The sequence below is a fragment of the Hermetia illucens genome, chromosome 4, assembly GCF_905115235.1.
Source record: "Hermetia illucens chromosome 4, iHerIll2.2.curated.20191125, whole genome shotgun sequence".
Classification (NCBI taxonomy): domain Eukaryota; kingdom Metazoa; phylum Arthropoda; class Insecta; order Diptera; family Stratiomyidae; genus Hermetia; species Hermetia illucens.
This window is the reverse complement of record NC_051852.1, coordinates 112,287,922-112,312,284: the sequence shown is the minus strand read 5'-3', so window position 1 is coordinate 112,312,284 and position 24,363 is coordinate 112,287,922. Positions and strand designations below refer to the sequence as shown.

At 42.3% G+C, this 24,363-nt stretch overlaps 1 protein-coding gene across 1 annotated transcript; it reads left to right on the top strand.

Annotated features, from left to right (window-relative positions):
• The first annotated feature begins 2,228 nt into the window (after positions 1-2,228).
• LOC119655012 lies at positions 2,229-23,662 on the top strand. Its single transcript, XM_038060682.1, is given in 13 exon segments — positions 2,229-2,945; positions 3,049-3,227; positions 3,322-3,478; positions 8,997-9,235; positions 12,215-12,347; positions 12,408-12,516; positions 12,575-12,652; positions 19,956-20,026; positions 20,029-20,263; positions 20,359-20,461; positions 20,554-20,662; positions 23,106-23,290; positions 23,353-23,662. Coding segments are annotated over 13 exon segments (1,878 nt in total). The 5' UTR covers positions 2,229-2,875; the 3' UTR covers positions 23,563-23,662.
• Positions 23,663-24,363: the final 701 nt, after the last annotated feature.

The window sequence follows — 24,363 nt, the reverse complement described above, 5'->3', positions numbered from 1 at the left end:
CGTTGTATATTTCTAACTTATTACTAAGAATAAATTCGAGAAGGTCCTCACCTCTACGATTAGTGTCACTGCTTCCCCACACTTCGTGGTGGGCGTTGGCATCGCAGCCGAGAAGAAGTGGTAACGCCCTCTCCTCGCAATACTCCGTCAGCTTTGCGACTTGTTCCGGTGGAGCCCGGCTCTCGTCTCCTGGGAAGTATCCCGATGCTACAACTACCTCTCGAGTGCTCCTCCCGGCTTCCAATGAGACTTGGATAGCCACAAGGTCCCCGGTTAAGAACTCTGAAAGACATATGTATTTTAAATTACGTTTGAGAATTATGCAAGCTCTTGGTTTTTCACAAGAGGAGTCCCAAATTACCTGCATGTCTCCTCCTTGCAGACCGCGAATCTGCCCCCGGTACACCCAGGGCTCCTGAGCCAGCACTATTCCAATGTTCTCCTTGGAATTTGCCCTTGCAATCACTGCAGATGCAGCTCTCGCATGGTGAAGGTTTATCTGGGCTATCCTAGTGTTGGCCATTGGCTCCGTTATTGTTTGGAGCTCTTCTCCACTGTCGTAGTGTCACCCTCCTCCTCCGACATGGCGCTTTCCTGCGCGTCGCTGTCCACCCCGAGCCCTAGCAGTCCTAGGTCTAGGTCGTTTAGCTTCTGCTCTTCACTGGGCAGCAGGTCTATTTCCCTGGTTGATCCCGTTCTTTCCACCTCAATGGCTTCCGCGACTTCTTCAGGGACCTCGGTAAGTTTTCCACCCGATGCCTCCTCCGAGGTCTCTTTCCTTGGCTTTTCCTTGTGCACATGCACGGGTATGTTGCCAAATCGGTAGTTGATATGACAACTCTGACGTTTAATTGCCTCTAGGGATCGGTCATCTACCCCGATCGTGAGGAGTTTACCCTTTCCCTCCACCTTGCTTCTGAAGACTCTCCATAGTCGAGTATGGAGATCTTCGTTCTGAGCAATTAGGAGTCTCATAAGGTCTTCTGTTACTATTGCCGCGGCCTTTGGGAGAAAAACTGTCACCATGTGGGCTCCTGGTATATCATCTCCAGCACATGTTGACAGTTCCACCCCTTCCCAGCCTGGCAATCTAGGAATTATGGTTCTAACCCATTCTGCGGTACCTTCCGTCGCGCAGTCCACCAGTATAAGGCCTGATCGAAAGCGTATCCCGGTGAACACCAGTTTCCACGTCCAACCCTTGATTATCTGCTTAACGACAAGTTCTTCAATGATTTCCTGTTCCTCCCGAGTGAGTATTTGCTCGGGAAACCTTTTTGGCAGTATGGCCAGTCGAATGCCCTTGACCGCACTAGCATAGCTAATGCCGGGCTTCCTGGGTCCTGCCTTCACTCCTGACCTGCCCGGGTTTTCTCCTCCCGTGGGTTCAGGTCTGGGTTTTTTGGGAGCATTCCCTTCATGCGGGCTGATCTCTGCTGCTCCCCGCTTTCTCGGCTCCGGTAGAGATGGCTTAGGTCTGTCCTGAGCCTTCTTAAGGGCCTCTTCTGGTTTCAGGCCTTCCTTCAGATAGCGCAGGTACCATTTAACCCCGACGCCACGGAGACCTGTCTCCTTCGTGACGTCTGTTGTATTTATCTCAGACGTGCTTTTGCTGGTCCCTGCTCTTTGAGCAGTGGTGTTCGTTGGCTGTAGTCCACGCAGTATACCAATACTCACCTTGGATCCACTGCTTGACGTCCCAACTTCTTCCTTCTTGGGTGTAGTCACCTGGCTTTCAGTAATTCGGAGACGTGCCTCCGCCTGATTAACCAGTTTTGGTGCGGTGCGGGCCCCGCTTTTTTGGTTTTTGTTTTCTTTTCTAGTTTTGATTCCCACGAGTATGGGGGTTAAGAGGTCCGCCGTGCCATAGCCCCCCGTAGCACGGTAAGATCTAACTTACTCACTGAGGCGACCAGGTATCAGTGAGGCTCCGTTCGAATACAGTCAGTTACCCCCGACTGCAAACTATCCAATGGGCACGGTTTGCATGACACCCTGGATTGGGGGAGGTGTTTTTCGACTCCCCAGTCTAGATCCGTAGCGTTTTGTTAATAGTAGGGTCACCTCGTACAAGGTGTGGCTATCACCACTCACTAACGGTCTTGGTAGACGAGAGGCTTGGCCCCTGAAAAGGCACACACCGTCCCAGAGGAAAGACAACTCATCCTTAGAGAAAGGTAGGTTGGCCTCGGGGAGCTATGTTCCGCATCAGTCTATCCTGCAGTACACTGCTTGACCCCGAGAGTGGTCTTGCTCCTTTTATTTGGTCTCGCACACTGGTCAGAGCCTAATCAGCCTAGTCAGTCTGATAAATTTCGTCGGGATGCTCATAGAGAGTCTTAATGTCGGTGGAAACCAAAGATGATGATGAAGCAATGATTTAAGCTGGTATAATTTGCTTGATCCTGTTATATATATGTTATATGTTTAACCTGTTCAATATGCATTCTATATACTGTGGCAGGTTTGAAAAGGTCACGCTTGTTGTTTTGGATGGGATTGGTGTTGACTGTTGGCTGTATAGTGTAGTGACATTTTTGCGTTTCAGCATTTGTGTGTGTTTCCTAATCCAATTCCCAATGCAACTTTATGCTGGTAACTATGAAATGGAGTTGTTGCGATTGTACGTTGGGTGGGTTTCCTGTAAATATCAAAAGGAAACTGTCCGTACAATCCTGATCAGTTCATTCCATAATTATCAGCATAAAATGGCAGGGACTTGCCAGTTTCCGGGCGTACTATGTAATAATTTGTCGCATCGAGTGAGGCTTCCGACACCCTTAGTTACATATGCCAATTATCTTTCTTTTTAAAATTTGCATGAGAACTGAATGTATCTCTTTTACCATTGTATTTCCCCAATTGCGAATTTCAGATGAACTTAACGAATCTCGATCAGATCTGTATTGCTGAATGCTATTTGTCGAATTTACTCAATCAAATAGGTAATTCGATTTCCTGAATATTTCCAATACCAGCAGGCCAACTTATGCTTGGTCTTCGGACGTGCTCCTATTATTCTTATGCATCCCTTCATGCATATTTCAGTGCAGGTTTACATGCTGGGACTCTATTCGGTGTGCATACTGTGGAATTCTCGGTGGGACTATGACTTTGCGTCTGACTTACACTGGCAGGACATGGCCCAAGTAGTTAGTCTGAAAGTTGAGCTGGTTTCGAAATTCAAAGTTGACTTACAACAGGGAATGGAGCAGAATTATTGTCAGGTAAACGTATCATTTCAGTTTGTTTTGTGTCTATTCATGGGGACAGTGTACCTGCTCCAATTTGTTTGAAATAACAGCAATTTTTCGTTTTCAGGGATTCATAGTTTTTGAAGAAGACATTGCAGTTTTTCTGGAAGTTTATGACGATTTATACAGGAGAATTCACAGAAGGTTTCCAAGGTACCACTTTGTGTTTATAGTGAGAGAGTTGGAAGCGCTGAAGTATGCGATGGACTATTCTGTCTTTCAAGGTATATCGTTTTCTCGGCAGGGATTTTAATTTTATTAATAAATATAATCTGCAGATTTGTGTATCTACTTGAAGAGTTAATCATCACAGCTAACTAATTTTAGAGTAAACTTTGACCTTAACTTATAATATGCAGATATCAGAAACTTTTGAGAAGATAGAAAACCTCCATTCTTTACGAATTTTTAATAAATAATATGGTGTGTAAATTTAAAGAGGGTTAGGAATATATCATACAATGTTCGTAAATATACACAGACAGGATAATGTAGGTTTTTTTGGTTTTGGGGATGAAGCGTAACCAAGTTCATAGTGCTGAAATTCTTCTAGATTTGAGATTCGATTTTGAGGCATCCCATAAGATAAGAAATGAAAGAAATGCTCGTTGGAAAGTCACCATTATATCTAGATAGACTATTTTTGTTAAAATTCCAGGAATGCGACTGTTCAATGCAAGCTTGTGTATTAATGGTAATAGGAAGACTGAAATGACCTACCAGAGTAAGAACTTTGCTGCTTTTTAAGGTTTTCTGTAAAACAAAACATTATTAAAATCGATTCATGTCTATCTGTTCGTCTGTCCGTTTGTATATTTTTTCTGTTTATAGAGGTGGAAAGCGTCGAAAGCCACAGAATTATCCCAACTTTTCTGCCACACTCTGATTGTGCGCGCTCTTTCTTCTTGTCGGCGATCTTCGGTATTATGGTTACTACGTTTTTCCAATTGTATAGTGTTCGGATCTCCTTAGCCAAAATATCAATGGGCATCATTCCCATGACTACGAAATCCGCTTCGTCTGATGTTGTTCGGAATGCTGAAGATAATTTTCTCCCATAAGCCTGAACATTAAGGGCTTTTGTCCGAACGGGTGCTGCATATAGTGAAATGGATGAACACACTCTGGCTAGCAGTAGCACTTCGGTGGTTTGGGTCCTCCAATATTGGGGAACTTTTGTTGCTTTCTCGCCTGCACAGCTGAAGTATTCTTTCAAGGTCGACCGATGATCCAGCATAACGCCGAGGTATTTAATGAAAGGCTTGGACTCTATCACATGCTGCCCCACACGAAACCGTAGATAGTCACGAAATGTGGGGAGAATATGTGGTCTGTGCGCCATTACATGCAGCGAGTGGCGCCATTTTGTTTTGAGTCTCCCTATACATGCGAAGGCTCCCTATACATGCGAAAGGTAGGTGTAACATTTTTTTTCGCAGAATATGGTTATGTAGGGTATCCAATGAAAGGGCTCCATTTGTGTTTTCCGAAACTGATCTTATTTATGATATATTTGTGGGCTCAAAATGTGTGCTCTAAAAAGTGAAACAGGTCTCGTTCTCAGAACCTATACAACCGTAAAATCTGAAAAAATCACAGTGATGCATCTATTCGAAATCTAGACCTCAAAATCCATCCTGTTCCAATATCTGCCAATTTAGCCGGAAACCTCCCTTAAGTTCATGCTAGAAGTAAAAAAATTGGCATCAACATAGGGAGTTGAAAAGTATCTGACACGGTGTGGATTAGGTATTTCTCCGTAACTCTACTAAGCATTGCGAACCATTGAAGCGACAAGGGGTAATGAGACATCAATGCAAAATAAAAGAACGGGGATGGCAGGAGATGTCGTACCGTTAAGAAACTGAAACTATATGTATTATAATCTGACTCTAGCGTCCTTAAAGAAATATAAAAAGTCATCAATCATGCAAGGATCTCTACTTAAAAAGATTTGATGAAGATTAAAAAATTTATTATACCACCTACACTTAACCCGAAATCGGACATAGTCCTTACTCTCGAAGATTAGTTTCTCTAAACATGCAAGTGCAACTTTGTTATATGTGTGATTGGTCTGAAGACGATTCAGTAATTTTTGTTCGGAAACTGTAAGCTTGCGCGTAGCCTCCGGTTCAATTATGGGTAAAGCAGCGTGAACGTAAGAGAAAAATGGTCCTTTGACAAGTGATGTGCCCAAAAAGTCATCCTCCCACTCTCTATAGAGGTATTCCCGAATTGTCTTCAGAACATCTACAGGGGAGGGTTCGAGACGAAACTTATGGGAACCCAGAGCTCACGGACCTCTATCTCGAGTTCATTTAATGGGCGTCCGGCGTGCCCCGGGACACTATAGAACATAAAAAGGGGGTCAGGAGCAGTTTATCTGAGTAATATACAAGTATGGAGACAGTCAGAATGACAACATTCTCCTCACCCATCCTGAAAGCCACCTTGACGGTCTGAAGCATGGCAAAAATTTCAACTGCTAATACCGAACTGACATCCAAGGAATCACGTGAGACCCATCACGCATGAACGCAGCATCAGACGCCAGGACCAGATCGAGGAGAGACAATTTCCGCATCTGGGTTCTGAACCAACAAATGACAGGTTTTGGGATTTCTTTCCTTTAATTTAAATAGTTCTCTGACTGTTAGGAGGGGTCTTTTGAAATTGTGAGGTAGCTCGTTGGCCAAAGTAAACATCTGGTGCAATGGTGTGGTTCTGGTCAGCCCAAAAGTATCTACTCGGGATACAAGCGGATATTGAGTTGAACTTGTTTTCAAAATATTTTGGCGGATTCATAGTGGAAGTAGCGATATACTTTATAATAGGCCTTACCTCAGATCTACAGAGATTGATGGTATTACGGGATGTAAGACCGCAAGAGAAACCAGTTAATCAATCTTGCTGAAAGGTTTGGAGAGAGTGGTTGAGCTTCACATTCGTGGAAACGCACTTAGGTCACACCCACTTAATGAAAACCAACATGCTTACCAGCGTGAATAGTCGTGTGAGTCTACTCTTCATTCTTTGGTTACAAAAATAGAGGATGCAACTTTGAATGGTGAGTACGCGATGGGGGTGTTTGTGGACATTGAAGGGGGGTTTGACTGTGCGCCTTTTCAAAACCTTTGTGATGCCTCCAGAACGCATGGTGTTGATGATGCTTTAATTAAGTGGATCCATGCTATCTAATGTTCGTTTATGCATTCGTAGTGTGGTGGGTTAAGGTGAGACAAAAAGGTTTCACTGTAAACTAGCCGCACTGGAAAGAACTGCGTGTCTGGGTATTGTGGGTGGCATTAGCACAACATATGGCGCAGGTCTAAGTGAATTACTCAATTTGCAGCCCCTGGATTTATTTATTCAAAACACTGCAATGAGAGCAGCTAACAGACTAATTCGATGGGAAAACAACGGTAATGGGGGGCAGAGAGCATTGGAAGAGTTATTGGGAGTACTGAATCTAGTTTATTATTCTCGTGTCTTTATACATCTGTTTGGTAGAAGGAATGAAGTTACCCTGAAGTGTAGAGAGAACTGTGAAGTCCCAGAGAAAAGCGCGGCGGGATATATGGACATCTTCTTCAACGATGGCTAAGAAACAGAACAGGGCTCTGGAGCTGGAGTTCACCTCGCGAATGAAAACGAGTGTGGGCTTTTCCTTTGCGACAATATGATTTTTTCGGAGTTTATGGGTTCCTAAGGGCGGCAAACTGGGTGATTGACGAGCGGTTGAAGGGCAGGCGCATCGTAATCTGCAGTAGTCCTTTGATCACCTCGAAAATCGTCCAGGAATGCAGAAACCGTTTGATCTCTATCTCTAGATTCAATACAGTGTAACACTACTTTGGGTACCTGGTCAAAGTGGCGTAGAGGGAAATGAAATCTCGGATGGTTTAGCGAAAGAGAAGTCAATCTCTTCCATGTCCGGACCGGAACCAGTAATTGGAGTATCAGTAGTATTGACTAAGGCTGTCTTCAAAAACTATGAACAAGCTTTTCACAATGACAAGTGGCAGAGCCTAAATGCTGCTAGACACACCAAACTTTTCCTACCAGAACCGAACATGCATACGGCAAAGTTTATCCTGTCGAAAAGCAGAAGGACTTGCAGGAGTATTGTGTGTATTCTGACAGTCCATAATTCACCAGCTAGGCATATGTTCAGAATAGGAATTATTCAAGGTGGTACGTGTCCTTCCTGTAATGAGGAAGTGGAATCCACGGAGCATTTCCTATGTGAATACCCGTCTATGGACGCATCAGGCATCAGATCTTCGGAGTCGATGTTCTTCAGTTGCGACGGGTGGCATCACATCCACTAACGGATATCCTGGGATACATTAACGAATTATTCAGAATATTCAATTAGATGAGGGTGGTGAGTACAATGGGCCAACATGGCCTGAGTGCTTAGAAGCTATAGCTCCTCCCCCACCACACACACCCAAGGATATCCGGAAGAGAGGGGGAAGGAGGGCTTTACTGCCACCTGTTCGATAATGTGTTCCAGGATCTTTTAACTATTATCTTTGTTTAGCAGGGAAGATTTAAGTATTATTTCAATGATCGCGCTCTGTTTAAGAATACTCTCAAAGTCTTTTCTGATTATCGTAAAAGGCGACTAAAAGGACTACTGGCTACTGGCTACTGAAACAGCAACACAGTTTTTGACAGGTGATATCGATTATCGAAAATGGATTAGGATTGGTTTCTGGAATATGCGAGAGAGTACTCCTCTCCCTCTTGCCATACTAATGGCTTGTACTCTGGAAAATCAAGTGGTAGCGGACGCGAATTTGGTATCGGATTGTTTCTGGCGGACACGGTAAGGCGTGCTCTCTTGACCTGGGACAAGATTCTGGCTAAGATTGCGGTCCAGGATGAGGAAATCATAATTTTACAGTTCTATGTACCAATGAAGACTTTTGAAAAGTGGAGCAATTTAGAAGAGTCTTCAAAAAGGTGAAATCAGGTACGTGATGGGTGATCTGAATTCCAAGGTGAGTTATTGAAATAATTTGCTCGAACATGTGACGGGGAAGAACAGTTTTGGTGACCATAACGATAATGTTGGGAGGATTTTGGATTTTTGGAGTTTTTACCGTCTCGTCATTGGTGACACAAAGCTTGCCATAAGGTTAGTGGTTTCAACTGACTGACACCGTACGAGCAATCAGATTGACCACATTGTGATCAACAATAGATTCACGTGTTGCCTCCTGCATGAGCGTAACAAGAGAAGCGCTGATATCAGCCTCGAAGGAGATCACCATCTGATGGTCGCTTACTTTCGTTTGTGTGTTGAAGAACTGCGGCCCTCCAAGTTTAACACTGTCCGCTTATATGATTTGACTTACTGTACTTCACTTTCGCAATCAACATACTCAATGCTGCGCAAGTGATAAGCTCACGGCAGCGAGACAAACACAAGGCGAACACAGCCACACTTTACCATTGGGGTTTGAACGTAAGCACCGAGATTGGGAGGATGGCGCTTTATCCCCTCAACCATTACGCCATTCGTTTTTAGTTGAGGAAGCTAGAAAATTTTGTCTGTAAAGAAAGTAGCTTCTTGCCTCTATATTTTTCAAAACGAACTTAGAAATTGAATATTTTAGAAAATTTATTGAATTTTTTTTTCTTCATTTTTACAAAATCTAACCCATATGTGAGATACCAAGATACTGATTCGTGACTTGCTTATCAATTGTAGCTTCGTCTTTTTTACAGACTCTCCAGATATTTTAGTTATTGAAAGAAATACTGAATCTGTTTTCCGATTATGGACTACGAGATTCAGTGGGCCCTATAACCAACGAGAACTAATTCTGTTGGATTCCTACACCGGCGGAACCCATACATTTTCTAATAAATCAAATTTATTCCCCAACAAATTGACCAACCTCATGGGGCGACCATTGATAACTGGAGTATTTACATATCGTCCCTACATTGTAGTGAAGGAACCAGTAAGTGAATTTTTATTGGATAATTTTTCATATCAATTTATTGTGTTCTATCATTTCATCGTGGGCAATTTCTACATGATTAGATAAAGAAGTGGATGAGTAGATTGAATTGGTTTTCAGGTGCCTCAAAGTAACAAAAGGGGTGATACTGTGGATGAGAAAATATAGGCATATGTAATGGGATTAGACAAATACGTTGGTGATTTGCTCGAAAATCATTTTTCGGGAGCAATGCGATGTCTGGAAGAAAGGATGGCAGATGAGCACGTTGAAAAACTCTCTATGTAAACTTTGGATTTCGATATCCTGCGATAAATACTGTTATTCAGCAGTGGAATAGGGTTTGTTAACTTCAGAACACCTTTGGCAAACTTGGAGAAGAGAATTCAACGAAGAATATTAACAAGGCTTTTGATGCGAAGCAAATATTAGGTCTAGATCTGGATAAGGCTAATTTGTGGATCTTATGAGCCATTTCTGTAATGGTCCGGTTACTGTGGATTGGAAGATCTGTTGAAGGCAATGGGGAAGATAATGAGAACAGCTGTCTTCAACAGACTTCTATCCAATTTTCTTTGAGACAGTGGAGATTTTAGATTTCAAGGGGGCAGATTCGCTCTCGGCTAAAATCGAGAGCCTTCTCTCACAGTTGCCCTTTAGACGCCTTACAGAATGTACTCCTGTTAGTTGTCGTAGGGACTAATTCAACGATGACTTTGTAACCCTTGTTCCTTTCCGTATGAAGGGCACTTCTTCTTCACTCTCTTCTGTTGAGAACTTCTGTCAATATCTTGGTCTCCCTTCGTTTCTAAGCCTTTCCCATTGTTAATTTACCATTTGGCGCTTAGGGTGTTCTCAATGGGAAGCTTTTCGCGCATTTCATCGCTGCACATGTCCGCCTATAGAAGGGAATGCTATCCAGGGGTTCTTACAGTTCCATCGACTCGGTTTTCACGTCTTTGTTGACATTTTCCTAGAGCAACATCTCCCGATCGAATGTGCTTTACCCCTGCCGCGAATGTGAGTACAATGGGCCAACACGGCCTGAGTGCTCAGAAGCTGTAGCTTCTCCCCCACCATACACACACCCCTGCCGCGCATTTTATGATAAACCTTTCCTTTTCGGTTGTAGCGAAAACAGTGGACTGCACTCCCACTTACGTCCCAAGTTACCTGCTCAGTTCAAGCGATTTTCTCCTGAGTTTTTTTCTCTGAACAAGAAATCTGCAGGGTACTCGAGCTGCCGTACCCGAACTGGCGGACGGATCACTTTGGGAATTTCCTGTTTATTTGTTCGTTTGCATCTCGGTGTCTTATCGAGTGTTTTAATCCATAATAATAAAAATCGCTGGCGCAACAATCCATATTGGATCAGGGGCTTGAAGTGTGTTAGAGCACGTCGTTCAAGGCCGTAACGGTACCCTACAGTACACAGTAAGAGGCAATGTGGTCAGCGTCGCGCTCGCCCCAGATTATTACTCTGAGACTCAGGTACTCATTCTCAGCAGAGTGGGCTGTTATCCGACATCCAGTTACGATAACAAAACCCTCTGCTACCATTGAGATTTTAACCGCGACCTTCCACTACAACAGTTCAGCGCTCTAACCACTTGACCCTTCCGGATAGGGTTTTAATTCATGCCCATCCTTTTTCACTGAGCGTTGCGGCTAGCGACCAATTTTTGTGCTAGGCCCATACCCCAGTTTACTCTCCCTCCTTCTCTGGTAATTAATTGATGTTGTGAATTTTATAGTTTTTGTCCTCTACAAAAATCTTATTAGCATATTGTGTGCAAGGGTGGGGGCTGACACAGTCAATAACGGGCGTATCCTCGTATCCCAGTTCCCTGTGGTCTGACTTGCGATTAGCTGATCCGGAATGATCTGCGTTTCCTCGGGGTGGCGCGGTCTACTAATACCGGTTCAATGCGAACTACCCAACCAGTGTCGCGGGGGATTAGGCCCATCGATGTCGGCAGAAAGCTGTGGGCGACGTATACGGGTCACTCGCTCTTCATCGAAAGACTTTCCCAAGGCTACTACATAGAACACAGGTATACTGCCAGCTAGGGTGCCAGAACTACTTACTCGGGCAACTCGATGACGTCACTGCCAGCACTGTGAGCGACCCACTCGAAACTGCAGGTGACCCTTGAAAGAGATTCTATTAAGCTTGGTTCTGTTGTATTTCTCGAAAATAGAATTGCACGTAAGGATGGGACACACTTGTACATACAAAAAACCGTCCTTGATTAGTGACCCAATTTTTTCGTGAGGGTCTTCTTGCAGGCACTAAAGGCTATAGAGGCAGTGTTAACCCTTAGTTCCTTGTTCAGTTTTCAATTTAACTTTGGATCTAAGTTCATACTCAGTTAGTTTAAAGGGAAGGAAAGGAACAATTTTTGCCGGTTACCTGTGGTAAATGGAATCCGGATATCTTTTGGATCTACATCTTGGAGCTCACAGGCACACGTTTCCCCATGTGCTTTTTATAATTTCACTGATAATGGAGGGAAGCATACCCTGACACCAATATTACCAAGTTGTCTAGATCAGACTAGAGTATCATAAATTATTAGTATTGGTATTAACCTAGACTAACTAGACCTGCTGAGCCTTGATGGGCCTAAAATATTCCTTTTGTAAAGTAAGTATGTAACATGGCACGAGTTGGGTAGACCAAAGCTTCACTTCCACTTTCAGGTTCGTGATTAATATATTAAGTGAAAACACCACCAGTATCATATATTTTTTTATTAAAAATAATTTTGATTTTGTTTCTATTAGCCAGATTGAAATGGATCCATGCCTTTGGTTAATTTATAGTTTTTCTTCAATTAAAGGGTTCAATTTGTCCAAAACTTATTATTCTGTAAAAATAATTAGTTTCCCAAGTTCTCTCTAGTATATATGGACATACATATATACTGGACAAATATCTACATGATATATTTACAAACAATATATTTTCATATTTAGGACCATAAGGAAGGAGAGAACGTCGAGACAGTTGAGGGAAGCGACAACAACGGAACTTATCTGGATGGAACTGAGGGCGCCTTGATGTTATCCTTTTGCAAAAAACATAATTGTACTTTGCATCTATTTATCGGTAACAAGCAGATTATGCCCCAATTAACTATAATCAATTACTTTTTCAAATTAATTACAGAAGAAGCTGCTGAATGGGGAGATGCTTACCCAAATTTTACCGGGACTGGTCTTCTCGGGAACCTTGTGGAAAGAAAAGTTGAAGTCATAGCATGTGCACTGTATTTATGGTAAAGCTTTAAAAGTGTTGTTGATTAACTTATTGCCAATCAATGGAACTCTTTTAAGGTACTCATATTACCCATATTTCCAGTATTCGTCAGTTATTTCTAGAACTGGTATAACTGCAGTGGTGCCAGTCCCCAAGTAAGTATGATTTTTAGCTGTTAAGTTTTGTGGTAAGAATTCGAAGAATCCACTGCTGACTTGTTCCATTATAGAAGTTGCAATAGGGTCAGCTGGTTTATAAAGGGGACTTTACTTGAATTAGATTAGCAACACTGCAATTGAGAGTGGAGTTGTGTTTTGGATGAGCTCAATAGAAGGATTTTGGTGTCGGTTTTGAAAAAAAAGCTAGTTCCTAAATGGGTTCATCGGATATCAGGAGTTGCCTTCTGGAGTCAGGTTCCTTCCCTTGCGTATTGCATCTCCATCACTCGCAGGGGGTAATGGCTTGACTAGTTAAGCTTGTTCAGTACTAGGAGAATTACTTGTCCGTCAGAATGAAACATATCTTGAATAATTTGAGGATGATGAATACTGTGCCAACATCAGAAGTGCTCTCTTTTGCTTGTTTCTATGACCTAGCTCATTGCGGAGATGATCAAGAATGTTAAGTCGGTTGCTCAGCTACGATAAAGAGTAGCTTATGAGGTCAAAGGAGCCCTTCGCAATGGTTAACCGATATAATCTAGTGAAGTTCCTCACCTCAAGGATGAAACGGTTGGTCACTGTTATATGCGGAGATAGATTGTTCCTCTAAACAAAAGTTAAATAATCTCGATTATTAATGAACTCAAGGTTGGTAAAGTCGTTGAGCTTTAGGTCTTCATGGGGAAGTATTTACCGTCGCCACTACAATTTACAGATTAGAAATCTGTATTCATTCTTGGCAAATAGACGATGATAGTCAAAATTTCGAAGAAAGGCACTCGGTTTGAATTTGACATTAAAGGGTCTGGATGGAAGTTAAAATAATTCTGGAGGTGGAGGCAAGCAGGGTCGGAATCTCATAGACACCAATGAAAACAACCTTCTTAGTCTGACGGGTCGTCGCATTTTTTTCCATTTGCATCAATGGGCACAACAACGAAGGGTGACGTTGTTCTTGTCAATCATGGCACCGAATTTAATGTCACTTTATGTATCAATAGCGCTTGAACCGTCTTCGCTTCTTTCTAGATCTAGCCACCTGGTCATCACCACAAAGTTGAAGAAGCTTAACACTTGCCTTCGCGGTATTATCGGAGTACTCCGCCCCACTACAATTATGATCAGTAAACAATATCGGTGTATGGTTAGACATGTTAATTGGGATGACGCGGAAGTGGTAATGGATGGGTCTAACATTAAGAAATGACCACAACTCTATTACTGGGTATGCCATGTAATGGAATCCACTATTTCAGAGCGGGCGGTGAGTGGGCTTTTTTTGAAGCAAGTGGCTCAGGACAATAGAAAAGGGTTGAAGGTTTCTTGGGAAAACTTGCAAGGAACTGTGATTGACGCGCCAAACCCCATTTGGTGGTGAATAATGGCAACTAACTTGAGGAATGGTAAATCTTTAGCCATGTAATGATCGATAACGCAGAGAGGAAAATTGAACTACCTTCCAATTTAACCCCCCCCCCCCCCCCCCCCCCCCCCAGTCTGCAATAGGATTTTCAAATATTTCTGAAGCAAAAGTAAATTTTCGTACAACTGCACAGTTTATAATCAAATCTAATTAAAGTTCTTAAACTAATAAAAGAATAAATATATTTAAAGTGGAATAAAAGTATTTTACTAAAGTAGATCTAATAAGCTGACGATAATGATACGGCACTCAATCAATTAGTTGGTTCGCTACAAAATTCATCTGATTGTGGTCCAGAAGTTTAGTATAGTTTGGGATTCATGACTGGCTAGACATGCTTTATCAGAGGATACTATTGCGATATCTACTCCTCTTTCGACTATGTTAACGAAGTTTCTGATCACGAACCCTTGAATGGCAAATATTAACGTTTTGAAGTAATTGATCCGATGACTATTAACCCTATTCCCTCGAATTTCAATGCTGAAAATTTAATTTTTAAAAATTGTACACCTAATGCCAACTCCATAAGTTTGGCAATTGCCTTAAACTCTAAGCCTCCATAAATGTTTGGTGGACCAAACATCGCTATCTACGCTATCACGCTTGCAAGTGTTTTCAAAACAAGCAAGCAAATTCCCTTTGATGTGTTCAAAAAACCGAAGTTCTATCGGATTGGTCAAAAACGCTTGCAAACCTACCCAAGTCAAGCGTTTTATCTATACGTTTGATTTCGCAATTGGTTTGTTGAGGTTTGGCAAACATGTCAATGGGGTATTAGATCCCATGGAACCTTAGGTATTGTTGGTCAAGCCTTATTCGACATTGTTTAATCTGAAGTGTTGGGATTCTCAAAATAAAGCAGTTACATCTGCTTACCAGACTTCTAGGACAATCGTTTTCTACAGATATTTATGCAACCCGAGAGCAGCATTTTGTTTTTGAGGTGGAAAGTAAGGTAATCTTAGTGGAGTCACTTTTGGAGAGACATACTTAATTGATATTGGGTGGAGGGGGTGTATTGTCCACGTCGCGAGGTTGGTTTGCATTGCATATTATTATTTTGTATTTTTACTATTGTGGGGCTTGAATATCGTCTCATTCGGGGTTTGTTTCTAGCTTGCAGATCTCACAACCGGCCAATTATTTAATCCAAAGCGATGAAGATCCTTTTTACAGTAACCAGCTCGCCTTGTCCGCAATGGAGTAATATGGTATGTGGCTCTGTTAAAGCCGCCTCGATTTGTTAGGCATGAACCTGCGCGTCAATCGACCCTTCCCCGTTCCATTTGAAACATGAGTGACCTTGCAAATCCGACTTTGCAAAATTTGTACGTTCTGGGCAACCATCAACACATCTTGTATAATACAGAACACTCATTTTTTGTGCCAGTATGCCGGATAACACCCATCACCACAGCATACACTTTAATGCCGCCTCTACAGGCAATGCAGCTAGTGGCTGGCACCATTCTACCTATAAGCAATCTTTGACTTTGGGTCGGCAAAATTCGACAATATTCTTGTAGCTAGTGCCACAGTATCAGTTGCTTGCAGGCAGGCATACCCTACCGCTGCTTCCTTCTACCCTCATCTGCAGGTAGCTGGTAGCCAGCTTAACATTTTTTCTTTCTAAAATTCGTGATCAATACAGCGTCTGGTTTCTTATCAGTCCGTATCATCCCAGACTTTTAAAGCCACAGTTTCAATGCTCTCACTACTTCTGTATAGTAGGCCACTTCACTCTCTGTGCTTCGCTGTAACAAATAAGGACAGATTATATACAAAATCGGCAATTGTAGTCTTTTCCAGGACATTCATTACGCACAATATTCCAGAGCAGAAGCCTGGTATCAAGCTTAGCGGTACTACCAGTGTAACGATGTACTCTTTGGAGCTATGCATTTCTTAACATAGAGTTATCTACGAAAGACAATTTTCAATCAGACTCGTCAAGTATCTAGGAGCATCTATTTCAGACAATGTAATTTTAATCCAGGTCCAGTTGGTACAGTTGCATGTGTTTTTGGAAATCAACGTTAGTACGGCTTTGTACTGGGCGCAACTGGATCGAACACACCGAAACACATAGTGGTACTCCGACAGGCCATTGCCGCTTTCGGTGATGGGGACCAATATATTGTAGGTTATACTCTTTACTATTTTTCCCACTGTATCCATGAAGCAGATGGGCGAGGAGCATTATCAACTTTTGCTTTTATCACTGATGAGGGATTATTCTTTTAGGCATGCCTTGAAGGCTAATCTTTGTTGGGAATGTCATTCAAATGTGAGGATTTATTGTTGCTGGTCGACCCATATACCCGTATTGGAATTTCCATTTACTAATTGGAGGCATCACGTACTCGTTAGACTGGAGCACCGCTTGCTCTTCATTATTTTTGTGGTGAGGAAACAGGGTGGCAACAATTTCCTTAAAAAGGCATGGTCACGTCTCCTGCGGTAGTCTTTGCAGATTTCTCATTACTATAATCCCCATTCCGAGCGTTTATTTCGGCATCCTTATTTAGTTGTTGGAGAAGTGCGCTCTCTTTTAGGGTTGGTTGTTACATAAATGAACCCTAGTAGTTGTATATTCCTTTTACATTCACTTTTACGAAATCTGACAGTTCTGAATTTCTAAATTGCTTGGTTTCCACAAGCCCATGTCCTTTGGTCTGTTTGATTTTTAGCCTAAATGCCATCAGCGTGATTCCGATATGATTCGCTAACTCTGGTGACATTGGTGTCTTTTATATTGATTCTCTGCGTAGGAAATTCTGTCTCCCTTTTCGGTGGGTGACGACGGTTTGTGTAAACCTAGTAGGGTTCCTCTGTGCATCCGGTGCCTGTTTTTGCTTGTAATATGCTGATTGCCCATCCCTCCCTTTTTACTGTGTAACTTGAAGTTTGGGTTGGTGTCACAATTTCCACTGATGTGGCCCGCTGTTCGGTTTTCCAACCTTGGTTGGACTAGCATTTGGTCATCTGAAATGTCGCTTCTGTACACTTCAGTGCCCTGCGGTAGGCTTTTCGTAGTGGCTTTTCCGTTAATTCCTGACATTTGCTAATATCGAACTTTTGCTCTAAGACCACGGCAACCGCCATCTTTTCGTGAACTCCTGTTCCAATGCCTCGAGAAAAGTCTCCTTCGTAGTGACTTTACTTATATCTTTGCACTTCATATTGATTTTTTGTACGCTAGCCCCTATGCCTTCTGCTTGTCTTAAGAAAAAATTCAGTTTGCTCAAGAATTCACGAGACTAAATTCACGGATTTTTTAGTTGCAATCGGAAGATAGAAGTACCGCGTAGTACGCTAACGTTTTCCCCAAAGTTGGTGAGTTCTTAATTTGATTTTACTTTTCCAAGAATGTCAGCATATGATCCGCCACGTTCGCTGGAGACGATTTTCTAATTCGATCACATCCTCCTCTTATGGCACCTTAGGTGCTACCTTTCTACGAACTTTCGCATCATCCTTGTTGGTCCACTCATATTCGAATTATGTGCGTTTCACCAGCAATTTAAGTCTGTCCCTTAACTTGTTCAACTTTCTTGCGAGGAACTGATTCGTTCAACTATTTTCGCAGCCTCTTCCTCAGCTTTATCTGTTCAATATTTTGAATGGAAATCACTTATATTGGGTTTCATTCCATTCGACACTTTTATCTTGGGTCTTACTGTACGCCAACTTGATGCCTTTTAACAACACTCCTCTCTTCCGGTGTATATTTGTTTCCAATTATCACTGCATCGTAGTTTGCCCTGGTAATCAGAATTTTCTCCCTTTGTGCGCGCTTTCAAGCCCGGGCTGTTAAACGTATGGAGAAAGGGATGGGTCATACGGAAAATCAAGCTTCTTTTCAACGCTTTCCACGATGTAATCAGTTCTGTGCTCTTACACGAGTTTGTAACATTTCATTGTACAGTAACCAATATGCTCACTACTGTCGTACTTCATTTATCGATAGAAATCCGCTTTCTTGTATCAAAAAACCGCCAATATTGGTACCTCGTAGAAGAGGATCAATGAACGGCAGGGGTTGAAGACTCTATTGACCGCTGCGGGCGATGGCAGGTGTGACGCGCTCGAACTCTGATACCGAGCGAAATCCCGCAGTGTACAAGAGGTAATTTGCTATTGCACTGGACAGACAAGCGGAAGATACATATTGCAAATCGCAATCATTTCAGGAATATACTCGTATACCGAATCGCGAATGAGCTTGCATGTGGTCGCAAATTTTTCGATGTTACTGTGAAGGGCATCAACTGTCGACTTTTCATCCCGAAACAACTGGCGAGGTAGAAAGATCCGTATCAAATCCGGTAAAATTTTTTCTCTTGTGGATGAAATGGCTAGCCACCGTAACAACCAGTTACGGACTGTTCCTCCAAGCAGAGAAGAAATCATTTCCTCCATTAATGCACTCAAAAGAAATAAGGCCGCAGGACTTGACCAGCTCCCGCAGAGTTCTTCATCGCTGGACCTGCAATTACTGCTGCTCTGCCACTTCTATTGCTACAGAAATCTTGGGAATCCGAGGCCTCTCCCACAGAGTGGAAGAAGGGAATGATCCTCAAGATCCCAAAAAAGGGGACCTGTTTTGAGTGTGATAGTTGGAGGCGTATCTGCGTGCTCTCTGCCGTTGCAAAAGCAATAGTTTCAGTAATTCTGGAACGCATGAAAGCACATCTCGAAAGCTTGGTCGACAGAGAGAAGGTTGGTTTCCGATTGGGATTATCCTGCCTTGACCACATGAGTACCCTACGGATCGTTTTGGAACACTGCACAGACTTTAGATGTTTGCTGCACTTGGTCATCGATTTCGAGAAAGCTTTCGATAACGTGGACAGGGAATATATCTGGAGTGCTCTACTTAGGAGCGGCATTGCGGAGAAACTAATAGCTATTATCAGAGCTAAAATCTCAGAGACGACCAAAAGGCAGGCCTAAACAACGGCGGGTTGATACACTGGATGGAGATTTAAAAGCCTCGAGATTGCATCCAGATCAGGCGTTCGATAGAGCCAAATGGCGAAACCGATCACGACGAGCCGATCCCGCCTGTGAACGGGGCAAAGGCTGAAGAAACAGAAGAAGAGTAAAAATTTCAGACTATTTTGAGGCCCAAAGTGGAGTTGGGGGGAGCTAGGGTTACATCATGTTACCGATATTGTTTCTTTTTGTTAACGATGATGCTTTTCATGCTGCCTTGTCTGGAGGGTGTGGAGGAGTTCAATGGACAATGACATCTCTCCTCAAACACCTCCACTACGCTGATGACATATACTTGCTCTCTCACCGGGCCATGGACCTTGTCCAATTGGCTCTTGATTTCGGAAGAGAGGCAAGTAGAGCTGGACTGGGATAAACACCAACAAAACCATGGTTCGCCGTTTGACAGGTCAACGCACTTTCGAACTAATGGGCACAGCATCAAGAGCGTCGATTAATTTTCATATCTAGGAAGTGTGGATTTTGCGGACGGTGGTTCAGAACTAGATGTTGCCACTCGTACGTACTGGGATCGAAACAAGGAAGTGGCAGTGGATAGGCCATACTTTAAGGAGGGGCGACAATTGTATCGCGGGCTACATTTCAGGTAACCACGAGCGATGCGCGTAGGCATGGTTGATGCACTATACCCCACCAAGGAGTGAATCATCAACATAAACGGCGCAACAATCGGTATCCGGTTATCGTTGGATAGGTGTGTAGCCCTTGCCATGTGTGGCGTTCGTACAAATCTCCAAATGAACTTACCATATATACATACCTGCTAAAATATGAGGCAACTCCACACAATTTCTTTTTATTTAGAAAGATTGCGGCCGTTCTGAACGAGTTCAATGCTCTTTTCATTTTCAGGAGAGCAGTAAGCTGGCGGCTCCCATTAGCTCCTTTTTCCTTCGAGCTATGGATATGGATGGAGCGATATTAGTAGCATTTTTGGCAATTTCCGTCACTCTAGGACTATCTTATCATTCTGTTTCAAATCAAATTGCTCACTTCTTTCATGGACTGACAACAACATTTCGCATTTGTCTGGGACAATCTACAAGAATTCCCTTCAAAACTGTTCCTGAAAAAGTTTCAATTTTTTGTTGTTTTATTGTTGGATTGGTAGTTATCAACACTTATGGGAGTGGTCTTTCAAGTTTCTTAACAATTCCCAAGTAAGTACAAGGAAAAAGTTAGGAACAGCTATGGACATCAGAAGTCCAGCTGTTCGGGTGGTCATAATTGTTTTGAGATAAGCCTTTGATTCCAGTTATGAAGAGGCAATCGACACAAAAGAACAACTGGCAGAAAAGCAGCAACTCTGGGGTGCCACTTCAGAAGCGTGGGTGAATTCGATAGATGGGACTGAACAGGTACTAAGTATAGATTTTTAGGTGGTAGAATACGCGTGTAGTATCGTATTTCGGTTATTACTTTCTTAACTCCTTGTTTTGCGTTTTTCTAGTTCGTGGAGAAAACGTTGGTGCGAAATTTTCGCAACTTATCTAGAGAGGACCTCTACCAGCGAGGCTTAACTGGCAAGTTTGGATTTTCTATCGAGCGTCTATCATATGGTAGGTATAAATTTCGCTAAAACTTGAATTTTCGGCTATTCTCCAGAGGGAGGAGTATATGGGCAGAGAGAAGGTCCCCAATCTTCAACCCCGAAAAATGCTCGTGGTAGTCGCTCTCAACTTTAAGAAGTTACTGCTCTCAAGTGGGTTCCCTATGTCATCGTGGCAAAGTTTGCAGTTTTAACCCTACCCCGGGGGGAAAAGTGAAGGTGGAGATCCTCCTTTTTAATCCCTTTAAACAATTGCGTTGGTCATTGTTTCCTAAAAATTATGGTGCTTGATAGTTGGACTATTTGCATATCGCAACAGTAGGGTTTAATTTTGTTCCGATGTAAAAGTAATTTTTCTTACAGCGTTCCGTGGTAAAGATCACTTTTATTCCATTGCAAGTGTCAACTCATTTTACTCGAATTTAGCCTTCAGAGCATTAATTCCTTCGCATGAAAGTTACTTGGCCTCCCCATTAAGGATTAATCACTTTAACGTGTTCTCTATTGTGTCTTGAGAGCATATGGTTTCAAAGGAGCATGATACGTTTGGGGATTTATTAGTCTTAAGAACCGGAAGTAACATTCAACCGCTTTCGTGATGCGGGTAATATTCTTTCAGACATGCACATTTCGAACAACTTTTCTGGTCTGGATTGTTAATGAGCTTAGGCACCTTATTCGCTATGTCGTCCAGTTTTTGTTGCCTCCTACTGCTCTGCAGCTCGTCTCTGATGATTGTCGGTCGCATTCAGAGACCTCTGAAAAATGTTAGTATACATTTCTCACTGGGGAATAACTCCTGGATAATTTTCAGGAATAACGTGAGGTACGTAATCTGCGGAGGCGAACGGCCGTTAAATAGCCCTATTACAATTTGATAGGCAACTTTCGCGGGTTTATGTTGGCCCCTGCTCGTAAACGACTTTGAGGTTTTTGCGGGCTGCCTTGTAGGATCCACTTTTCCGACTTGGTCGCTCCTACCTAGTGTTCTATGAGTGGCTTGTCACTTGGTTTCAAGTCAATTGCAATGCGCACCTTCCTTTTATGCTGTACTTTGTCTCCTGAGGTGCTGCCTTATTAGGCTGTTCTAACCACACCTCTAGAAATTTTTCTTCAGTGAATGTTTTAGCAGACAAACATAACTTCCTTTTCTGCTTTGGGTTTGAGTTTGGGCGTCTCCATGCAAATAGCCCACTCGCTAACATGGCAGTTCATGTTATGCACCAGCGCAATGCCAATGAAGATTTACAGCTGAACCAGCCTCGACTGGTTTTTTCTCCGTCTTCGTTGGTTTTGGTATAAGGAAGGATATTAGAATTGATGTGTTTCATCTGATTGGTTCCTATTCCTGGTCCTGGAATATCTCTAGTGATAAACCTATTTTAATAGGTGTTGTGGATATCGAACACACCTGTCTTTTAGCTCATTCTTGTTGACTTTTGTTAATGGTTTTCTTGGTAAAGCAGTGCTCCGTATAAATCACCTGTAATATAAGGTGCCATGGGAGTTAGGTTATCTATTACCGATCACGGTGGAACTTCTACCATTCCTAATATCAATAGAGATTGCTCGTCATGTCAATTACTGCTAATGTGGAATCTTGTTATCGACACACTCATACTCGTAAATGAGTCGCCCAAGGGTATGCTGAGGAAATTAGCATGCTTATAATGAGAAATTCCTGTTTTTAAATTGAAATAGGCATTTCGAGTAATTAACAAGGGCAAGTTTGTATTTTTTTCAAAGATTACGATAATTAGGAAGACACGATTATTAGGAGAATCTTGCGAATCACGTACTGTGCTGCGCAGATGGATTTAAGACAGAGGCACGGATTTGGGTGCAGGTACCTGGAGTGAATCTGAGGCTCAAAACGTTACAATTCGTAGGCCAACATAGTACTGCTTGCCGGGCTCTCTGGCAGTTAGGTGGAATTAAAGGCCATCCGAACACCTAAACCAGATCTAAACTGGCATGGAATTGTTTTCCAAACCTCGAAACCCTTCCTGCTAAAAACAAACCCTGAGGAAGGGCCCGGGCATTATGTCCTCAACCTCGATACTAAGGCTCGATTTTGCACATAAATGAACTTAATGTCCCATCCATGCAATACGCCAATAGGCTGTAATAGGGGGCAGCGAAGTACCTCAATCTATACGCAAGGGTCTGGTTCAGACTTTTCGAACAACAAGGATAGCTGGATTCACAATGCCATTGTTATTAAGGTACAGGTGGGCTTGCCTGCTGTAATGAATCTGGGCCTGAACGGAAGACTTATTTTTGGTGACTGTTTCCGTCTTTATTTATTAAGGATCTATTCCGAGCAGATTAAATTGCGGTTTATTTGTTACTGTGGGTGAATTACAATTGTAATTGATTGCAGGACATGTTTCCTTCAACTCGACAACTTAACGCTATTCATTTTTTTGAATGATACCACATTTCCATTATAGGTCATTTTGCAGCAGGCGACTATATAACCACGGAAACTATGCAACATCTTCAGCGAATGCTTCATGACATCTACTACGAATATTGTCTGCTGATGTCCTTCAAGACTTGGCCGTTGATAGAGCATTTTAACAGTTTTATTCTGCGGGTTCAGCAAAGTGGAATTCAGAGCGTAATGGAACAAAATGTAGTTTATAGACTTATAGAGTGAAATCCGGAGTAGTTTAATCTGCGCTAATTTTTTTTCAGGCGGTAAATCGGTATTCGAACGTGCAGGTGCAACTGCAAATTGCAATTAAACGGGAAAACCGTAAAACGAATGAGCCACGAGCTCTAGGTATCCCTGATATTTTGGGAGTTTTAATGGTCCTGGTGTTTGGACTAACGTTGAGCTTGATGGTGTTTATTTTTGAGATATTTAAGTATAGAATTGAGAATCCAACTAGGAATCAGTATTAATTAGATTATAGATCCTACGTGGTACTCTATTTACATACTTGTTTAAGAATAATTCAATGTTTGTAATTTGATAGAGATTAATCATGACCATTAATTAAAAATTTTCATGATGGGAAATATTAAGGTTCTATGTGCTGTATTCTGTGATTCGGACTGCTTTGTTTGTTTAGCGGTCTTCAGGATAAAATAGATATAAGCAAATGGGTAAAAATCAGGATTAATTTGACTTACCATTGCTGACACGGATTCTAGAGTGATTTCAGTATCTTGCCGTGTATGTACTTCCATGACACCTGCTTAATTATTTTGCTCTTCTCGTAATTTTTGATTATTTAAGGTTTCGTGTTTACAGGCCTGCATTATACAACGTGAAGGACGTCATCATCCCATACAATTCGTCAATATCACAACAAAGTCAGTTGATATGAAAGTCACAAAGAAACATTTTTTGGGTCATTTGAATATCAATATCAATTACTGCAGACAGAAATGTGTGTATGCAGGTATATATGGGTTGCGAATGAAGTTTAATAATAATAATCACGACATATTGGATCAGGGCCTTGAAATGTGTTACAGCACTTCATTCAAAACCGTAACGGTACACTACAGGATCACAGAACCCTGCAGGAGGCAATGTGGTCAGCATTGCACTCGCCCGAGATTATTAGGCTGATTTGACTCAGATAAACATTAACAGCTGAGTCGACTGGAATCCGACGTCAAATCACGATACAAATCCCACTGGTGACAACTTTCCGAAGACCCGAGCATTTCCCGGATTAAGTTTTGGGAGCACAC